At 40.2% G+C, this 19,443-nt stretch overlaps 1 protein-coding gene across 1 annotated transcript in view; it reads right to left on the reverse strand.

Annotated features, from left to right (window-relative positions):
• srpra (SRP receptor subunit alpha) overlaps positions 1–19,337 on the reverse strand; it is a 52,754-nt gene extending 33,417 nt beyond the window's left edge. Inside the window, exon 1 of the mRNA XM_020524151.2 lies at positions 19,133–19,337. Within this exon, the coding sequence (XP_020379740.2) occupies positions 19,133–19,249 (117 nt within the window). The 5' untranslated portion in view covers positions 19,250–19,337. The remainder of the gene's footprint in view (positions 1–19,132) is intronic.
• Positions 19,338–19,443: the final 106 nt, after the last annotated feature.

Raw genomic sequence — 19,443 nt, forward strand, 5'->3', positions numbered from 1 at the left:
GCGGGACAGACAGGCACAGGCCCAGAGCGGGACAGACAGGCACAGGCCCAGAGCGGGACAGACAGGCACAGGCAAAGGCCCGGAGCAGGACAGAGAAGCACAGGCGAGGGCCCGGAGCGGGACAGAGAAGCACAGGCGAGGGCCCGGAGCGGGACAGACAGGAACAGGCACTGAGCGGGACAGACAGGAACAGGCACAGGCCCGGAGTGGGACAGACAGGCACAGGCACGGGCCTGGGATGGGACAGACAGGCACAGGCCCTGAGCGGGACAGACAGGTACAGGCACAGGCCCAGAGTGGGACAGACAGAGACACTGAACGAGACAGACAGCGACCGAGCGAGCAAGAGAGACAGTGACTGAATGTGTGAGAGAAAGCAAGAGCGAGAGCGAGATAGAGCAAGCCAGAGAGAGAGTGACAGACAGCCTGAGTGTGTTTGTGCATGAGAGAGACACTTTGTTTGGGTGGGATGCAGAGGGGGGGTTATCATGTGGAGAAGAGATGCAAGAGACTAAGTGGCACCCGTAGTTGTCCTGGTGTCCTTGCCCAGAGATAACTGTTCATGATTCAAAAACCAATCAACAGGCTATGTGATTCAGGAGTCAACTCTGTTGGCTCCTATGCAGGTGGACAGACTGTGTGTGTGGACTATACAGTGGGGAAAAGCTGTAGCACTGCTCTCTCCTTACAGAGAAGTAATAAAGGGGAAGATAGCTAGCTATTCTCATTCACCATTCGCCGACAAGCTGCTGGTTCTAACCAATGACCAAGACACTGAACAGTGTTTCAACTGCCACGTGTATGCTGCAACGACTGAAAAAAACTTGGAAAAGGAAAAAGGTGATCAAAAGGACTCAGAAGCAGCAAAAGGACACCTCATTGAGTCCTGTGGACTCATTAAATTGAATGGTGTTCCCCTAATTTTTTTTCTCCATCCATCATATCCTTGTTTTTAAAACCAGTATCAGTCTGCTACATATCTTAGAAGTAGAGCTATAAGTTGAAAACTCATACTTTGTTTGCCTGTGCTTAGAACTGATTTATTTGCAATAAATAGTAATACCTTAAGTACAAAACCTGGCCAAGGTTTTGCAACGATGCTGTCATTTTAAAAGGTTATTTTGTCCTGATTTGTTTTGAAGAGAGTTTATACGAGGAATGAACTGGCTAATTGAAGATGACTTAAGTAAACAACTTGTGAGGCCTTTAGGTTTTTTTTAAAAAAATTGGAACAATGTAAGCAGCCTGAATGGGTATGGCCAGCTCTCACAGATCCAGATTTCTAGGTTTTGGTTTTTTTCAGTAACATCAGAAGCTGTTTGGAGGTCTCCAAAGAGTTGGAAGCTTCAGTGAATGTTTCTTGGCTGCTACGCTCCCTGAATTTTCTCTTGATGTTTCTTCCTCCTGGATTGCAGAACTGCATGTAAGAACCCATGTCTGAATTTGCCTTTTTGCCAAGGGGTGTGTTTATGGGATCTTACTATACTGGAACAGTTAATTCGTAAAAGGTACTGTATCTATTATTTGGTTAAGTTTTCCAACAGTTAAGCTATTCTAAATTCCTCTACATTTTGTTTGTATTTTACTATAGTGTTTAAATAAATTGTGTTTTGCTTAACGTTGAGTAGTTTGACAAGTTGCATCACATCTGGAACAGGAAATTCACACCTAAATTTAAAATAACAACAAGTTAGGGTCTAGACTACCATTTTAAAATATTCTGAGGGGGTCTGGTCTGGTCCATAACAAACTGGGGGCTCTTGCTGCGATTCAAATCTATAATTCCAAGTCAAAGGCAGCAAGTGGTAGGTGTTAGTACCTTTTGTTTTGGGTGTTGAATTTGGTTGGTTTAAGCAGGGTGTGCCTTGTGTAGTAATGGTTCTTTTGGTCACTAAATTTTCTGGGGATGGAAGTGATGACTTCAGGAATTTTTACTAAAAGTGAGCAAGGCAAAGCCGTTGGAACTGGCAGACAAGCTGGAGTCGGGGTTGCCTGCATCTGTGAGAAAAGGGGAAGTAATTACAACAATAGCTCAACATTTAAAATTGCTGGAAATGCCAACAGAATCATTAGAAATGGCTAGAATTTAACTGCAAATGAAGCAGCTTGAAGGAGAGGCAAAAGAAAAGGAACGAATAGCCCTAGCAGAATTAAAAGAAAGAGAAAAGGAAATAAAACAGCTTGCATTATCATTAAAAGCAGAGGAAAGAGAGGAAGGCCTTAGCAGAAGAAAAAGAGAGAAGAAAAGCAGAAATAGAGTTTGAACTTCATAAGTTGGCAGTTAGAGAGGAACGTCAACTTAAAAGGGCAGAGGTGAAGGTAGAAGGTAGGACGATACAGTGGCTCAGTGGTTAGCACTGCTGCCTCACAGCGCCAGGGACCCAGGTTCGATTCCACCCTTGGGCAATTGTCTGTGTGGAATTTGCACATTCTCCCCGTGTTTGCGCAGGTGTGCTCCGGTTTCCTCCCACAGTCCAAAGATGTGCAGGCCAGGTGGATTGGCCACGATAAATTACCCCCAGTGTTCAGGGATGTGTAAATTAGAAGGATGGGTCTGGGTGGGATACTGCAAGAGTCGGTGTGGACTTGTTGGGTCAAAGGGCCTGTTTCCACACTGTAAGGATTCTATGATGAAGGTAGACAGTTGGCTTAGCAAGGAGATAGCGATGAGGAGCAAACCCATTGTAGCCAAAGGCTTGGTGGGGATCTGTTTAAATATGTCCAAACATTGCCTAAATTCAACGAGAAGGATGTAGAAGCCTTCTTCATTTCATTTGAGAAAGTGGCTGAACAAATGAAGTGAAGACAGTGTGGGTATTGTTGATACAAACAAAGTTGGTAGGTAAAGCTAGTGAGGTATGTGCATTACTATCATAGTAGGTATCTGGGGAGGTGAAGAAAGTCATCTTAAGTGCATATGCGCTAGTGCCAGAAGCCTACAATGTTTCAGGAATCTAAGGAAGGACCCTAGTCAAACGTACTTTGGGTTTGAAAGAATTGAAGTAATTTTGATAGGTATATAAGAGCACTGAAAAATAGTTCAAACATATGACACTCTTAGAGAGACAATTATTTTGGGGCAGTTCAAAAATTCACTTCCTGAAGTAGTGAGAACTCATGTGGAAGAGCAGAAAGTTAAAACTGCAAGATTAGCACCTGAAATGGCCGACGATTATGAGCTGGTTCATAAATCAAAGTTTGGCTTCCAACATCAATTTCAATCTGTGAGGGATAAGAATTGGGTAAAAGAAATCCTCACGTGGTCAAGGAAAAGGAGATCTCATTGAAGATAATAAAGGTAGTTTACCACAGGGTTAGAAAGGAAATCCATGAGGGGGAAAGAGAAGTAAAAAAGCTCAGGTGTTTTCACTATAAAGTAGGCCACATGCAGTTGCAGTTTTGGTGGTTTAGAAAAAGCACTGGGAAGACGGATGTGGGGAAAAAAAGGATAAGCCAGTGAATTTTGTTTAAGTGCTAAAGGAAAGCATACTGGGAGCTAAAAAGCTGCCCCAGGATGTACAAGAGATAGTAGGAACTGCAGATGCTGGAGAATCTGAGATATACAAGTATATCCCAGGATGTACAACATGGTCAAGGTTACCAGAGATTCTTACACCATTTACTTGCGAGGGTAAGGTTTATTCGCATTTGCCAGCAGGAGCAGGTAAAGAAATTACAGTTTTAACAGACACGGGAGCATGTCAATCTTTGATGTTGACAGATGAGGAGATATGTAATTCAAAAGGACTACTGCCTGAAAAAGCGGTGAAATATGGAATTTATGGTGAGACAAGGAGTGCTCCATTATGTAAAGTAATGTTGGAGTATCTGGTGAAAAGTGGAGAAGTGCTGGTAGGAGTACTGGAGGAACCCTTGGCTCCAGGAATACAATTTGTCCTTGGTAATGATATAGCTGGATCACAGGTGTGAGTGCTGACTACTGTGGTTGAAAAGCCAGTGGAAGATCAGGCAACTGAGATATTACAGGATGTATATCCTGGGATTTTTCCTGACTGTGTGAATAACAAGGTCACAAAGCCACAGGTTGAAGCAGGAACGAAATCAAAGAATAAAGATAAAGGAAGTTGAAGTACAATTATCACAGACCATGTCTGATCGAATGGCTGAGAAAAAAAACAAGAACAGGTGCAGCACAAAGGGGATATTTTTAGTTTAGAGAAATTAACTGAATTACAACAGAAAGATGAAAAACTAAAGCAATTGTATCAAAAAGCATACACAGAAAAAGAAACTGAATGTATTTCAAAATGTTGCTATCATAAAAATGACATCTTGATGAGGAAATGGAGAACATCACATATTCAGGTGGATGAATGAGAAATGGGCAGAAGTTCATCAAGTTGTATTACCAGTGGGTCCTGGAAAGGCGGTGTTACAGTTAGAACGTGAATTACCAGGAGAAGGTCATTTGGGAGTAAGGAAAACTCAAGCAAAAACACAAAAACATTTTTACTGGCGTGGGGATAGTAGGAACTGCTGATGCTGGAGTCTGAGATAACAAGGTGTAGAGCTGGTCCAGACCCGAAACATCAGCTTTCCTGCTCCTCTGATGCTTTACTGGCCTGGACTGCATAAGGATGTAATTAAAATCCAAAAGAACTGCAGATGCTGTAAATCAGGAACAAAAACAAAGTTGCTGGAAAAGCTCAGCAGGTCTGGCAGCATCTGTGAAGAAAAAAAACAGAGTTAACGTTTCGGGCCCCACGGCCCTTCTTCAGAACTACAGCTCTGAGGAAGGGTCACCAGACCCAAAATGTTAACTCTGTTTTTACCTTCACAGATGCTGCTAGGCCTGCGGAGCTTTTCCAGTAACTTTGTTTTTGTGCATAAGGATGTCGTTCGATTTTGCCAGACATGTCAGGTAATTGAACAACCTCAGCAGCTTTAAGACCTATTCCTGCATTTGAGGAACCTTTTACAAAGGTCTTATTTGATTGCGTAGAACCACTGCCGAAAACAAAAAGTGGGAATCAGTATTTGTTGACAATAGTGGATGTGTCCACTAGATCTTCAGAGGCCATTCCATTATGCAATATCACAGCTAAAAGGATTGCAAAGTTACTCAAATTTTTCACTAGATACAGACTACCCACAGAAATACAATCAGATCAAGGGTCAAATTTTACATCAAAATTATTTACGGAAGTAGTGGATAGCTTAGGAGTAAAACAATTCAAATCCACTACACACTATCCAGAATTGCAGGGAGCATTACAGCGGTGGTATCAAACTTTAAAGACCATGTTGAGGGTTTACAGTCAAGATTGTCCAGGGGATTGGGATAAAGGAATTCCATTTGTACTTTTTGCAATTAGTGATGCACTAAATGAATCTACCAAATTCAATCTAGTTGAATTAGTTTTGGGGCATGAGGTGAGAGGACCACTGAAATTACTTAAGGAAAAATTGAACAGTCAGAGTTTAGAGACCACACATTTAGACTATTTGATAAGAATGCCAGAAAGAAAGAAATATCAGTGTGTCGTGTGAATATGCTCAAAACGTATTGTGATAGGGAAGGAAAGCAAAAGGAGAATGTGTTACTCGTTACAACAGAGTGAAGAACCAAGTTCAGAGGATTCTGAATTGGACAATGAGGAAGTCTCAAAAATTGGGATAAATTATGGAGTTACCTTCCAAAGGAAAATCAAAATGACTTGAAAGAGTTATTACTATTGCATGGGAACATATGTGGGAATAAGATGGGAAGTATTAACCCTTTTCACTTGATGTAGATATAGGAAATGCTGTTACAATTAAGCAACATTCTAATAGACTTAACCCTATAAAGTCGACACAGGTTCAAGAAGAGATTGAACGCGTGCTCAAAGACAACATAATCAAAGTGAGTTGCAGCACCTAGAGCTCACCCATAGTAATGGTGCCAAAACCATGTGGTACCCAATGACTGCGTGGACTATCGCAAAGTCAATGCAGTTACAAAGTCTGATTTGTATCCTATTCCACGTTTAACAGGCTGTATTGAGAAGGTTGGACAAGCAGATTATATTTGTAAGTTGGACTTACTCAGAGGATACTGGCAGGTACCTTTATCTGAAAGCACAAAGAGAATTTCAGCTTTTATGACACTGAACGCACTATACCAATTTAAAGTCATGCCATTTGGTATGAATAATGCGCCAGTCACATTTCAAAGACTAACCAATAAAGTCATTTCTGAATTAAACAATCGTGTGGTTTATATCGACGACTGAGTGATTTCCAGTCACACATGGAAGGAACATTTGCAGCTTCTCTTGGAACTGTTTGATTGACTCTGGGAGGCAGGCTTGGTGATCAACATGGCTAAGATTGAATTTGCAAAAGCCCAAGTGACATTCCTGGGCCACGTTACTGGATATGGACAGATGGCCCCACGGGACGTGAAAACAAAAGATTATTGGGGGGTTTCTCATACCATCGACAAAGAAGGCAGTACTATAGTTCCTGGGATTGAGTGGGTTTTATCAGAAGTTCGTACCAAATTTTATCAGTGTGGTTGCTCCACTGACGACTTACTGAAGTGCAGAAAATTTCAGTCGACGGTGGACTGTCAGAAGGCAGTTGACAGCCTGAAAGCAGTGTTAACCACAGCCCCAGTGTTAGTCACACCAAATTATGCAATGCCATTCAAAGTGCCTACCAATGCGAGTGATGTGGGTGTCAGTGCTGTACTCTTACAAGACGACGACAAGAAGATAGAAAGACCTATTGTGTATTTTTCCAGAAAATTAAATACTCATCAACAGAAGTATTCCACGACTGAGAAGAAAACCTTGAGCTTGGTGTTGGTGTTACATTTACATTGCCAGTAATGTGTCTGAGACAATTGTATATACTGATCATAACCCATTAAGCTTCTTGGAGAATTCTAAGGACTAAAATTTCAGACTGTTTAGATGAAGCTTATTATTACAGACATTCAATATGAAAATTACACACGTGGCAGGATGAGGAAACGTAACTGCCAACGCGTTGTCAGGGCTTTGATGAAGAAAGCTGGAGGCATTCAGTAGCGGCAGTAAACAAACTTGAATAGAATGTAGTAGGAAGGTTTGCATGCTTAGAGTCAATGTAATGTATATGTATTGTAATGTACTAGTAGAGTAAGACTAAGGGTTTTAAAAATAAAGTCATCTTTGTATATTGATTTTTTTTTAAAGGGGGGTGTGACTATGATGTCACTTTAAAAGGTTATTTTATCCTTTTTTTTTGGAGAGAGGTTGTAAGGAAGAGATATCGAACTGGCTACTTGAAGACTACTTAAGTAAACAACTTGTGAGGCCTTTAGGTTTTTTTAAAAGTTGGAACAATGGCTGTTTCTTCCTTCTGGATTGCAGAACTGCATGCAAGAATCTGTGCCTGAATTTGCCTTTTTGCAAAGGGGTGTGTTTATGGGATATTCCTATATTGGAACAGTTAATTAGTAATAGGTATTGTATCTATTATTCAGTTAAGTTTTCCAATAGTTAAGTTATTCTAAATTCCCTTTTTTTGTATCTTAACTATAGAGTTTGAATAAATTGTGTTTTGCTCAACATTGAGTAGTTTAACCAGTAGCATCACATCTGGAACACATGCTTCACAGCTACATTTAAAAAAAGAAAATGTTAGGGTTTTGGTTATCTTCTTAAAATATTTTGAGGGTATCTGGTCTGGTCCATAACTGTTTTCTGTCAACCTAAGCTCACCAGACAGGAAAATTGGGGATGTTAAGTAATTTGATTGAATCGTTAACTTTTGTGATGATCCCAGAAGTAGTGGGGCTCAAGGTTTTTGCAAATGGATCAAGATTTCAAATAGGAAATGGATAAATAGCTGATATAAACTTAGGTGGGAGGGTAAGTGGTGAGGATGACAAAATCAATGAGGGACGTAGACAGGTCAAGTGAGTGGTCAAAGACATGACAGATGGAATATAATGTGGGAAAACGTGAGGTTAAGCACTTCAGCAGAACAATAGAGGAGTCGAATATTATTTAACTGGGGAAAAAGTGCAGAAAGGTACAGAACAGAAGGATTTGGGGGTCCCATATCACAAAAAAAACTGGCATACATGTTCATCAGATAATAAGGAAGGCAAAATAAAAGTTGCCTTTATTACAAAAGGGAATGGAGCATAAAAATAAGAAAGTTTTGCCCCAGGTATATATGGCACTAGTTAGACCACACCTACAATACTATGAACAGTTTTTGTGCCCTCATCTAAAGGAACATATTCTGGCATTAGAGATGGTTTAGAATAGGTTCATTAGGTCGATCCAACATATGGATGAATTTTTACGAAGAGAGGTTGAGCTTGTACTCATTGGAGTTTAGGAGAATGAGAGGAGACCTTATTAAAAAATAGAAGCGCCTTAAGGGTATATGCTGGAGTGCTATTTCCCCTTGTGAGAGAATTTAGGACCAGACAGCAAAATCTCAGAATACGGGAGCACCAATTTAGGATAGAGATGAGAACAAATATCTTACCATAGAGGGATATCAAGGCTGGGTCCTTAAAATTATTCAAGGCTGAGGTAGAATTTTAACCAGTAAGGAAACCAAGGCTTAAATGGAAAAGGCATTGAGGTTTCAGACCAGCCATGATCTCACTGAATGGCAACGCAGACTTGATCAACCAAATGGCCTACTTCTGCTCCTACATCTTATGATTTTATACCTGAGACAAAATGTGCAAATCTTTGGGAAAACCATATGCTAGTGAGACCAGCTGACAGCCAACATGGACAAAATAGGCCAAATGTTCTCTTTCGGTGCTATGACTACTTCATAATTCCATTAATGTTATATTTTTCAATACACAAATGTTATCAGCTCTGCTTCTTTATAGCCACTCTACTGTAATGTTGTTAGTAAATTTTGCTAGCAGATTTAGAATGAGATCAGAATTTAAATGATCAGGCAATTTTCTATGTTAGATAAGCATGCTAGTTTCAGGCTGCAGTTCAGAAGCAGCCAGTGCACCACAATAACGTACAACAATGTGAATATACCTCAACAACCTCACAGTCAACGGAGGCAAAGGATAAAGAAATAAGCAGAGGCCACTCGGTAAACTACACACTTCTGCTACACTCTGCTAAGTCAAAGTTATTGCAATCACACAGATTTTCCTCCCGCTGAGCTGATGTTGGTACAAAGTTGAAAAATATCTTCCATTTCATTGAAGTGGCTTCAGCTCAATTCACATGTAACAATTTATGAACATTCAGCTTAAAGATGTGTGATCATTTCTGTCACACAGAACATTATAAATAAAACTGCCTACCACATTCTACAAAGGCAACTCACCCAATCTTGCTATCTGCTCCATGTGGGGGGAGCAATGGTGGCTTAGTGATAATATCATTGAACTAGTAATGAACAGGCACAGGCCAAATGATGAGGTCACTGGTCCAAATTACAATACAGCAACTAGTGAAATTTAAATTTAAATGAATAAACGTCTAGAATTGAAAGCTGGTCTCAGTAACGGCAACTATAAAAATGATCACTGTAAAAATTCATTTGGATCACTGACGTCCTTTTGGGAAGAACATCTGCAGTCCTTCCTTGGTTTAGAGTACATGTGACTCCAGGCCTACAGCAATGTGGTTGACTATAAACTGCCCTCTCAAATGACAATCATTTCAACGGTAATTAGTGATGGGCAAACAATGCTTTCCTGTAAAAAACATTCCAGGATCCAATCCAGAGCTTTGCCAAACTAATCAAATCTTTCTCAGATGATACTTTATGTACCAAGTTTCATTGAAATCCGTCCATTAGATTTTGAGGTTTATTGTTTACAGACTCAAAAAACAAGTGCACCTTTGGTGGTGAAGGTAACTAGGTCATACACATGCAATGCATATATAATTCATTACAATTGCTAGACAAACTTGATAGCTTGTTTGTGGCACTGGCAAACCAGAATGAGTAGGGAACATTCAAAAAGTCAAATTAACCTTGTAATTTCTGTTTATGATATCAGTGGATGACAATTCACTGTGATATTTGAAACAAAATGTTTAATTCTACACTAGAAATTGCAAACAAATGCTATGAAGCATGGCTCACTTTGTCTGCCCAACATCTGAACCATGTTACCAGAAATTAGTAAATCAGAGCAGTAATAAGCAATTTGGTCCATCCCAGCCTCCTCTACAACGGAACTAGATGATGTTTAAATCTTTTATTTCAACACCATTTTCTCACACTAACTTTATATCCCCTAACAGCTATAATATTAAGAAAGTATATTAATTTCTTGAATTGCTGGTTTGAATTACTTATCGTAAACGTGGGTATAACCATTTCCACAATTCCCAAATTTACTCTTCATGCTTCAAGGCTTTTTAGTACCCAACTTTAGACACCAGCCAGTCATCATGTTTATCTTTATCTGATAACCATCTTTCCCATTTTCACATCAGGCTTGTTTAACTCATTACCATAAATCTCAAACACTTTCTGGATGTGAGGATCTATATTTGGAAATGCAGAGCAGGTGAATTCATCAGTTCTGTTACTGGTCTAATAACCTAGAGAACATGAGTCTGAATTCCATCTCGGCAGCTGTACACCTAGTTGTAACAAGCCACAAGTCAAACTGAAGGAGTATCATGACCGCAGAGCATTCAACTGGATTATCCACTACCACCTTTTCAAAAGGGCAGCTGGAGCTAGAGCTAGGCAACAATGCCAGATTTTCCAGTGATACCCTATATTCTGAGAATGAATTCACACAAAAGAAAATTGTTCTCAAGTCTGTAAACCCCTGAATCACGAAGATTCATTTTGTTCTTTTCTGTCTTGCTCTTTGTTTACCAGGACGGGCCTTGGTCCTTTAACAGAACTTCCTCAAATAGAACAAACAAAAGGCCCAAAAGGTGGAAAATGAGATCAGTGTAGTCAGATATTCACTGACTCACACAGGCAAGACGGGCCAAATGCCTCATTCTGTGCTATAAACCACTATGAGTCTACAAAGGCAATCGCCTTTCTCTGTTGAGTTCTGGTATCTATTAGCAGAGAAGCAGAAAGCTCATTTCAATAACATCAGATGAGATGCCTGCAGCTGTTTTAAAGTGAAGATGAGCAACGTTGTTCAAGCTCTGATAAAGAAGATAACTTTGACCAATTCGCTAATAGTGGGGCTTATGCACTCTGTAACTCCACTTCACCACATTAATGATTTACCTCTGCTCCAGCAGCTTATGAGGTCGAGTCACTGAGTCATACAGCATGGAAACAGACCCTTCAGTCCAACTAGACCATGCCGACCATGTTCCCAAGCTAAACTAGTCCCACTTGCATGTGTTTGGTCCATATCCTTCCAAACTTTTCCTATTCACGTACTTATCCAAATGTCTTTTAAATGTTATGTCCAATTACTTTGCCCCCAGGGCCCCTTCTCTATCTGGAACGACCATGTGACTGATTTTATTATGTTGAATTCATAACACAGCAACGGGCCATTTGGCCAAGCTAGTCTTTGTCAGTGTTTACGGTCCCTACCCCTTCAACTCAACCTCTCGGCTAATCCTTCTATTCCTTTCTGCCTCATGAACCTACATAATTTCTCCTTAAATATATCTGTGTGCTTCAACCACTTTTCACCACTGTCTAGGTAAAAAGGTCCTTCTGAATTCACTATATTACATTAGTGGTCCTGATTATTGGGCTTACTCAGAAATGAAAACATTTTCCCTACATCTTACTCCTTAATTTTTCAAAACTTACTGAAGGTTCAATTCAGGATCATGTGCACATAAACTAGGCTAGTGTCATACATCATCAAAAGGTGAATTTTTTTCCTGCAAATAAATTGGTAGCTCCAGGTCAGTCATCTACAAATAAAGTTTCCTTAAGATACTCCTTAAAATATCTCTCTTTTATTAAGGTCTCTAATCACATTCTGGTTCAATGCTAATTTATACCTGCATAGTGCTATGCAAGCTGAATTGTCCTGATCAGCCTTCATCCCTCAAGTGACAATATCTACATAGATTAGCTAGCCCTTTGCTGACTATTGCTTGTGGTGCCTTGCTGAATGGAAACTGGCTACCATATTTCCTTTGCGATATCTTCATAACCGGAATACAACTGATATCTGTCTTTACACGGTGGCACAATGGTTAACACTGCTGCCTCACAGTGGCAGGGACCTGGGTTGATTCTAACTTCAGGCAACTGTCCATGTGGAGTTTGCACGTTCTCCCCATGTCTCAGTGTTTCCACCTGGTGCTCCGGTTTCCTCCTACAGTCCAAAGACGTGCAGGTTAGGTGGATTCACCATTCTAAATTGTCTTACAGTGTGCGGGCTAGGTGGATTAGCCGTGTAAATGTGGGATTACAGGGATAGCGGGTAGTGGGTCTGGGTGGGATGCTCTTCAGAGGGTTAATGCAGACCTAATGGGCTGAATGGCCGCAATCTACACTGTAGGGATTCTATAATTACATCAAGAACTAAACGAAGCAAGCCACTAAACAGCAGCAGCTGCTGGAACAGAACTTCAAAAACAAACATTTTTCAAGAATGTTTCTGCATTTGTAGAAGTGCTTGCAACGTACTATGTGTAAAGCAATAGAGGAAATAAACAAAGGCATTAGGGCAAAAATCCAAAAAGATAAAATCTCTGAGGTACTTGAAAAGAAAAACAAGCTGTAAAATTTTCTACAAGGTTAGAAATCAGACTTGGCGCAGAGGAGCCTTAGAAGCTGAAGGCACATTCACTAATGGTGAACCACTCATCACGAATGCTTGAAAGGTCAGAATTAAAACATGTTATCTTGGAGGGTTATAGGCCTGGAGGAGGGGTGGTGGCAAGACCACAGAGATTTATGCAAAGCATACAGGAAAATGGAATCAAAGTAAACTCTCACTAATCGTGTTTACATCACCTTCAAGGAGCTATATCATTGATACATGCTCCTCTCGCTCATGCCTTTATCATTCGGAAAGAAGCATGAGAATTTTAATTTCAAGATATTGCAAGCCATTATAGGTCAGTGAACGCAGGGCTGATGGATAAATTAGATATTGTTTATGGTAGGGCTCATGCAAGACATGCCTCAAGCTTATATAAAAGTGGTGTATGGGAGGCTGGGTAGTGGTGCTTTCCAATTGGTAAGTCTAGTCAGTAACAAAGGCCTGGATGAGAATTTCAAGAATAGATGAATTGAGATGGGCAGTGTTATGGAAATAGATTATCTTAATGACGGTATGGATACATTCTTGGATGTCATCTTGGAGTCAAATATGATATTATAGTCTGGTACAGCCTCACATGATTGTGAGGAAATTGGAGACAGTGGCTAGGGGATTGAATTCGTAATAGGGACCAAATACCATTACTTTGGCTATTTGTTATGTAACATTATTATGCTCAAATAGGTACTGAATGTCAGTCAACCAGCCTGGCAAATTAGACACTGTAAAAGGGTTGAAAGCAGTCGTGGATTTGTAGAGCTGTGTGTTGACAACATACATATGGAAGGTAACACCATGCTTTCAGATGTCAGTCAAGGTAGCAGATTCACAACTGTTACAATGCAAGTTACGGCCATTCAGCAGATTATGTTTGTCTCACTCTTCCAATGAGCATCTCACCTGATGCCTTTTCCCCACCTTTTCTCGGTAAGTCTGCACAATGTTCTTTTTCATTGAAACATATTCAAATGCTTTTGAGTGTCTTGATTGAACCTACTTCCACCACATTCTCAGGCACTGCACTGCAGACCCTAATCACTTGCTGCACAGAAAAAAAAATCTTTCCCTGATATCGCCTATGCTTCTTTTGGAAATTGCTTGAAATCTACGTCATCTCATTCTCAATGCTTTCACGAGGAGGAACATTTTCTCCCCATTTATTCTTTCTACACCTCTCATGATTTTGACCACTTCAACCAGATCTCCTCTCAACCTTTGTCTTTTTGAATTCTGCTACCTTTTCCAATCTATCTTTGTAGCTGAAATTCCTCAGTGCTGAACCATTCCCATAAACCTCTTCCACACACCTTCCTTTATAAGTTTCTTGAAATACACTGGACGCAATATTCCTGAAGTTGAACTAGTATCTTCTAGATGTTCAACATAAATTTTGACCTTTTACTCTACGGGTAATTAAAAAAACCAGGGATATTCTATGATTTATTTACTGCTCTCTCAACCTGCACTGCTACATTTAAGTTTACTACAATCTGCATTCACAAAAAAAACCCTCTGCTCCTGCACTGCCTTTGAAGTAACAGCCTTCATTTTCTACTGTCATTATATGTTCTTCCTACCAAAATTATTACCTCTCACTTCTTCACACTAAATCTCATCTGCCACCAATGTACTCACTCCACCAACATATAGATTTTTATCTTTTTGAAGTCCTAAACTATATTCCTCATTTTACAATGCTTGTGAAGTTCTTTCATTCATCGAAAACGTGCCTTGAAGTGCAATGTCTAGCTAATTAAAACACTATCAGCAAAAGCAATCAACGTTCCCATATCTGGAAGTAAATGCAAAAAAAAAACTGGCCCCAGGCGATTCCATTATTCCCAAGCCTGAAAAACATTTTTTTAAAACTTCATTCATAGCTCATGGGCATTACTAATTAGACCAGGATTAATTGCTGATCCCCAACTGCCTAGAGGTTTAGGCAAGCACATTGCTGAAGGTCTGGATTCACATGTAGACCAAACAAGCATTGCCAATTTCCTTCCCTAAATGGCAATAAACTAGATGGAACTTAACAACAATTGACAGTATCTACATATTTCTAATAAATTAGAATTTCACTATCTGCTATGGTGGGATTTAAACCTATATCCCCAGAACATTAGTCTGGGTTTTTTGTATTACTAATTCAGTGACATTACCATTATGTCACTGCTCACTCAATTTAACCATTATTCTTTCTTGTCACTCAGCTAATTTTGTATCCATGCTGTCACTGTCCCTTTTGTTCTATGGTCTCTAACTTTGCTCAAAAGTTTCTCAAGTGGCATTGTATCAACACCTTCTGGAAGTCCATGTGTACCACATCAATAGCTCTGTGATGATCTCTGTTACCACATCAGAAACCTCCAGGAGGTTAGTTGAACATTATTTTCCCAAATGAAATCCATGTTGGCTCTCTTTAGTTAACCCACATTGTTCATGTTTTTGCCCCAAATTGTTGTCTACAAGTTTCCCAAACAATGTTAAACTGACTGGTCTAATTGCTAGGCTTATCACTATGTCATATTTTGAACAATGGGATAGTCCCCTGACAGCACCTCTGAGTCTAAGGAAAACTGAAAAATTAATGCCAACGCCTCTTCAATTTCCACCCTCACTTGCTTCAGCACTCTTGTAAAACTTGTCAACTTTAAGTATAGATAGACTATCCACAACCTCAACCTTACCAGTTTTAAACTCTTCTGGTGTCTACATTTCCTCCTCTTTCACTAAGGCCTTGGTAGCATCTTCCTCCTTGGGAAGGGCAGATGCAAATATTCATCCAATACTCCAGTCAAGACCTTTGCATCCATATGTAAATCCCTTTTTGGCTCCTAATCAGCTGTATTTCTTTTTCTGCTTCCCTTTTGCTTATTACATGTCCACAGCAAACTTTGGGATTCCCTTTCTTGTCCATTGCAAGTTTCTTTCAGTACTCCCTCTTGGCATCCCTTATTTGCATTTCATCACCCTTCTGAACCTTACAGCTTCAGCCTAGTTCTCAAGTGTATTTTCTAACTAACGTATGTCCTAAGCACACATTACCCTTTATCAAATATTTACCTATTCTGTCATCCAGGGACCTCTAGATTTGTTTGCCTGATCTTCCCTTTGGGGGAATATACCTTAATTGTGTGTGAACTACCTATTCTTTGAGAGTAGATCATTGTTCAACTACTATTTCTTCTGTCAATCTTCAATTCCAATTTATTCAACCCAACTCCAGGTAGATGGTGTTAGCCAAGAATAGTTTAGCACAGACACGGAAACAGAAGCCATCACAGTTGATTCCCTGGCTACAAATTTCTTCCATTCAGTTGGTTTGAAAAGATTGTGTGTTCTGGTCAATATTCATCCCTCAACCAGCACTATAAAGAACGTATAAATCCAGTTATTAATTTAATAACTTGTTTTGCTTCTGCAACATAGTGTTTGCAAATTGATGTTATCTTTTAATATTGAAAAACTCAGGTCTGGCAGCATCTGTGGAGAGAAGTCAGGGTTAACATTTTGGGTCCAGTGACTTTTCTTCAGAACAGCTAGACACTAAATGTTAACCGATTTCTCTCCACAGATCCTGTCTGACCTGCTGAGTTTTTCCAGCAATTTCTGTTTTTGTTTCTGCAGTTATTTTGTCTTTTTTTGCCAACTGTTATGAGTTGGCAACTCAAATCAAGAACATGAACCAAAGTGACAACTGCCAATAAGCTATTTGATTGTAGAGGCAGTAAATCACCAAAGCAATTCAGACTGGCTTTTTGATTAATTTTCCGTTCTTAAGTATGAAACTAGTCAAGTACTTCACATGATGTTTTCCGCATTCTGAGCTTGTCACCTGAAGATCACATCCTTTTCTCCCACGTTCCTCGAAACTCTCCTCAAAGACTGAGGCACTTGGGAAGAAATTCTTGATATCACAAGGACCTCTTCTACAAATGCCATGGCAGAGTGATCACTCAGCTATTCAATAACAAGGAAAGCCATAACCAGATGAATTCACCTTACTCTTACACTTCTCAATCGAGATCACTGAAGCTGGTTTGATTTCTATCAAAGACAAAGACAATGAAGAAAATATCACATAGTATCACTTCTACCCTAACTGAAGCGAGATAAACACCATGGTGTAGGAACTGACTTATTCTATTCAAATGAAGAGAAAAACACTTCCAATTTTTTGAAGATCAACTTTACAATTTCACAACCACCTCAATGTGACAATTCATTCAATGTTCCATTTGCAGAAGCAACCAGAACAGCTATTAGGACTTGTCAAACATTTGGTACATCATCCGTTCCAAATTCAGCTGTTGACTGACTAACAAGCAAGGGATTCAACTCCCTAGTGTGATTATAAATCCTGATACCAGTCTCTTTGTTTCACACAATGCTGAGAGACCAGAAACTACACACTGAGCAAGGGGGAAATATCATGCAGATCTCCCCAGGTCATTGTATGCCTCCTTACGGCTTATTCCTAGTTATGTTTGATGCAGACGCAGATCGATCACAGATGATGTATTCTGCAAAGAATGACTAAAAAATTTTCATCCTCATCCTGAAGCCCACAATGCAGTACAATTAATATTGTACAGAGATTTAGAGACAAATTATATCCAAATGGGAATATGGAATTCTGCATTGGCATGATCGCAACTATCACATTAATCATGTTACTGTATTTAATGCTGAATTACAAACGTGGCCGTTTCTGTATCTCTACACCACACCTCAATAATATCTGCTATGCATTTCCAGCTCGACGAGTAAACAGTCAAAATTTCCATTATCCAACATAACGACACTCAAAATACAATGTGATTTTAGATGCAACAATGAGGAAAGTGGGGCAAATCTGAGATAAAAGCAGATATCTTTAAATCAACATGCCCAAACTGGATTGTCCTAAATAAATAAGAACAAGAGTGAGAAGTCATTTTGATACTACAGTTCTGCATCTCAGAGGCTCAGAAAATTCACAATCCACTTATTTAAAACATCTAGCCCAAGCTGGGAACACTGACAGCATATTGTTTAAACATTAGACAGATCTTTCCCTGACTGAAACCTCACAAATGGCACAATTCTGAAGTAAACCAGTTGCATCACCTCACTTCCCAATGCATCACGCCACATGCAATATTAATTTGATTTGGCATATGCTTGTTTCATATTTATCTATTCAATAATTTACATAATACTAAACCAAACTAGGGCTGTGAAAAGTTCATTTTGCTTATTTGCCAACCATAGTAATTTGCCAATTATTTGCCAATCAGTAATACTCTCCACTCCATGTTACAAGGTTTTCATTCTACTCCAAACATATGAGTCCAAAAATCTAAGTTGACAACTGCGTTAATAAACAGAGACCCGTTTACTTTCAAAACAGGGCATAAAATATCCCATATAGCACTATCCTGAAAAAAAATGGGGAAGTTCAAGTCCTAACTTGGCTAGTATTTAATTATTTGGCCCATACCATGAAAACAAATGATCTGAGTATTATCATTCTTTTTTGCAGAACATGGCAGTCTGTAAAATGGATGCTGCAAACGACAACAGCAACCACACTTCAACAATACGTAACTTGAAGCAACATGCTCTGGGAAGCTGAGTTTGTGAAATATGTTATATAAATAGGTGTGAGGCTGGAAAAGCACAGGAGGTCAGACAGCATCTGAGGAGCAGTAAAGTCAACATTTTAGGCCAAAACCCTTCTTCAGGACTGACGTAGGGTTTTGGCCCGAAATGTTGACTTTACTGCTCCTCAGATGCTGTCTGACCTGCTGTGCTTTTCCAGTCTCACACCTATTGACTCTGGCTTCCAGCACCTGCAGTCCTTATTGTCTCCATGCTACATAAACATATCTCCCTTCGAATCTTGTGCCAGTAAAAGATTGAGGCTCAATGTGAACAACTATTGATGCAGTGGGGCGGTCAATCACTACTCTCTATCGATAAAGTACAAATCTGTGTTTATTTAGTCAATAGGAATCTGATACTGGAGGAAACGTTGCTCAACTCATTGTTTATATAGGATCCATCGCTGTGGATCAATGTCACAGCTGTTACACTTTAAATCTCGCTAGTTAGTCATCTCTAGAGATAACAAGTACACAGTTTTGAACTGGAGAATAGTGATCGCAATGGAGTGGGCCTAAAGCAAGGAATTCCATTGCTCTCTGCTTTAGATCGTTCCCTAACTTGTTCAGGGGCCGTCGGTAAATGGTTGTCGGGAAAGGGGGAAGGGGAAATCAGCCAGAGCTCGGGGTTTCCATCGATTCTCTCTTCCTCCCAGGCTATGGACTCTCTCCCCCTCCGCGGTCCGGCCCTGAGTCACCTCTCTCCATCCCCGTGGCCTTGCTCTCACTCCTAAGCGTCTCCAGGTACCGTACCCCAGGCCCTCACCTGGAGGATGACGCTCCGAATGAGCGCATTGACGGTGCCGCTGAAGGGGCTGCTGACGCCCTGGAAACACCAGAGCACGATGCCACCCTTACTGAGGATGGTGAAGAAGTCGAGCATGGCGCGTGCGACCTCAGAACCATCCAGAACAAACCGGAGGAGGGTGTGTATGTGTGCGTGTGGAGAGAGAGGACACGTCAGTTCCGCGGCGCGTCACGTCCTGGGATACGCGTCACTTCCTGGAGACTGTCACCACGGCGCTGCCGGCTGTATTGACATGAAGCTTGAACTTTCTTCTGTGCAAGGTTCACACT

The sequence above is a fragment of the Rhincodon typus genome, chromosome 32 (genome assembly GCF_021869965.1).
Source record: "Rhincodon typus isolate 14 chromosome 32, sRhiTyp1.1, whole genome shotgun sequence".
NCBI lineage: Eukaryota > Metazoa > Chordata > Chondrichthyes > Orectolobiformes > Rhincodontidae > Rhincodon > Rhincodon typus.